A 2,010-nucleotide genomic window follows, 5' to 3' on the forward strand; every position below is an offset into this window, starting at 1 on the left:
CTCTCTTTCTGATCTGTTTGTTGTAACATATCAGCCCTGCGTACGAGAAAGTGGTGACTGGAGAAGGCATGCCGCTGCCACAGGATCCATCCCAGAGAGGAAACCTCATCATGGCGTTTGACATTCAGTTTCCTRKGTCACTMTCCTCTGCCAGCAAGCKTCTGATCAAACAAGCTCTAGGTTTGCARCATTTCTAACATATTWATTACACATGTTGCGCTCCTACAARCAGTAATGGCTTTTGAAATATTATAATAAAAGCTGATTACATSTAAAAGGCAGGTGTGGTATAGTAGCAGCCTTTCAGATAGACATCATTGCCTACAGTGAAGCCATATTGCTGTTATTTGCTGCCATCATGGCTCGTTTCAGCTGCTCATAAGTAACAAACATCAYCACATTCCAGGAGCCCAGCCGTAAGAATGACGGCATGAACCTAAAGAGAGAATAGAACAAGAAAAACATTCATTCAATTTGTTTTACAGCGATACAAAGACTAATTTAGTTTGATCTAATCTCTGCAAGAATTACGGACCCCTTATAAAAAGCAAGTGGCCCCTCTTTGGTCATCATGGCAGCAGCACAATTGAGAACGCTGCCGTACTGGMCCGGAGCAGAGTTCATGTACCTCGTCTTGACCACATCGACAGGAGAGGCGATCACAGTCGTGCAYAACCCGGCACYGAAGGCCGATACGAAGTGGCAAGGCAGGTTATCTGTGGAGCACATGCTGGATGTTACAGCTTCAAACTGAAACACTGCATCTTATGGTCCTGTCACACTGTAACGTTTTAGACAACTCAAGATGTCTACACTTAAAATGCAATTTAAAAACTGTAGTGGCAGCCTCTTTTAAAGTAAATACTGTAATATAATTAGATCAAATAAATAACCTACCTGGGTAAGTCATGAGTTGTTTAAACTGTTATAGTGTGACAGGACCTTCACTGAATCTGAGCCTCTTTTACCTGTCAAGGGAGTGGACTTGAGCAGCAGATCCTTAATGAAGTCATACGTCACCAGTTCTGTGCAGTTAACAATGGCATTGCGTGCAATGTTTGGTGCTGTTCCTGGGTTAAAGGGTTAATATTAACAAAAGCATTCAGGACACATACTTGTTTTTTTAAAAATACCAAATTACCTTTCCAGAGCCCTCGAATCCCTTCTTCCCTACCGATGGTCTTGTAAGCATCAATGGTGCCACAGTAGTGTCTAGCGTGCTCACCGGATATGGCCTGAGCCTGAAAACGAACCTTCACCACGTCCGTGGGCTGAGCAAAAGCAACAGCCATGGCTCCAGTGGTGCACCCTGCAAGCAGCCGACTACCAATGCCAGCATCTGAGCCAGTGAAGAAGAAGACGATGTCAGACGTGAATTACGGTTCAATAAATGAAATTATTTTATAGAAAATCTACTTACGGTCTGTGCCTCGGGTGTAGAACTGTTTAACAGAGTCATATAAACCGATACGAACAGAGGCGAAGCTCATTTGTCTCTGGAGTCCGGCCACCAGTCCACTGTAGAGACTCAGAGGTCCCTCCGTGCGCACCATGGAGATGATGGTGCCAAACACGCCACGATACCTCACCGAACTCGCTGCGCTGCTCTCTCCCTGGATCTTTGTGAAATAAACAAAGCACATGGGATAGATCTAAACTGTAATGTGTTAAATGTGATTGGAGGTGAAATKTTGCACATAAAGCCAGTTCAGCCAAACTAAGCTTTAATTTACCTGCAGCCTCACTTTAGCCGTRTCCAGCGGAAACGTGAGCAGGTCAGCAACGCAGGCTGCAGCTCCTGCTCCCACAAACTTYACCGCTGCTGACGGAGGCACATCTGCAGGTCCAAATCCAACCATTTCTAAAATCCGTTTGTTCAAAACAAAGATCCAGAAGTGACTTTTTTAAAGGACTGGAAGCTCCTCCAAAATCTGAAATAAAAAACCAACAAATTAGTTCAAAGGTTGCTGTATTTTATATAAAAATGTATTTGCATTATAGATCTTATTA

General features: G+C 43.8%; 1 protein-coding gene across 1 annotated transcript; it reads right to left on the minus strand.

Annotated features, from left to right (window-relative positions):
• On the minus strand, positions 1-1,931 carry LOC106516401 (mitochondrial uncoupling protein 2; the record flags this gene model as incomplete). The annotated part of the gene is given in 6 exon segments (XM_014006743.1): positions 1-436; positions 536-716; positions 969-1,070; positions 1,142-1,339; positions 1,421-1,619; positions 1,734-1,931. Coding segments are annotated over 6 exon segments (921 nt in total). The 3' UTR covers positions 1-321.
• Between the last annotated feature and the right edge of the window lie 79 nt (positions 1,932-2,010).

The sequence above is a fragment of the Austrofundulus limnaeus genome, unplaced genomic scaffold, assembly GCF_001266775.1.
Source record: "Austrofundulus limnaeus strain Quisiro unplaced genomic scaffold, Austrofundulus_limnaeus-1.0 Scaffold37, whole genome shotgun sequence".
In the NCBI taxonomy this organism is placed as follows: domain Eukaryota; kingdom Metazoa; phylum Chordata; class Actinopteri; order Cyprinodontiformes; family Rivulidae; genus Austrofundulus; species Austrofundulus limnaeus.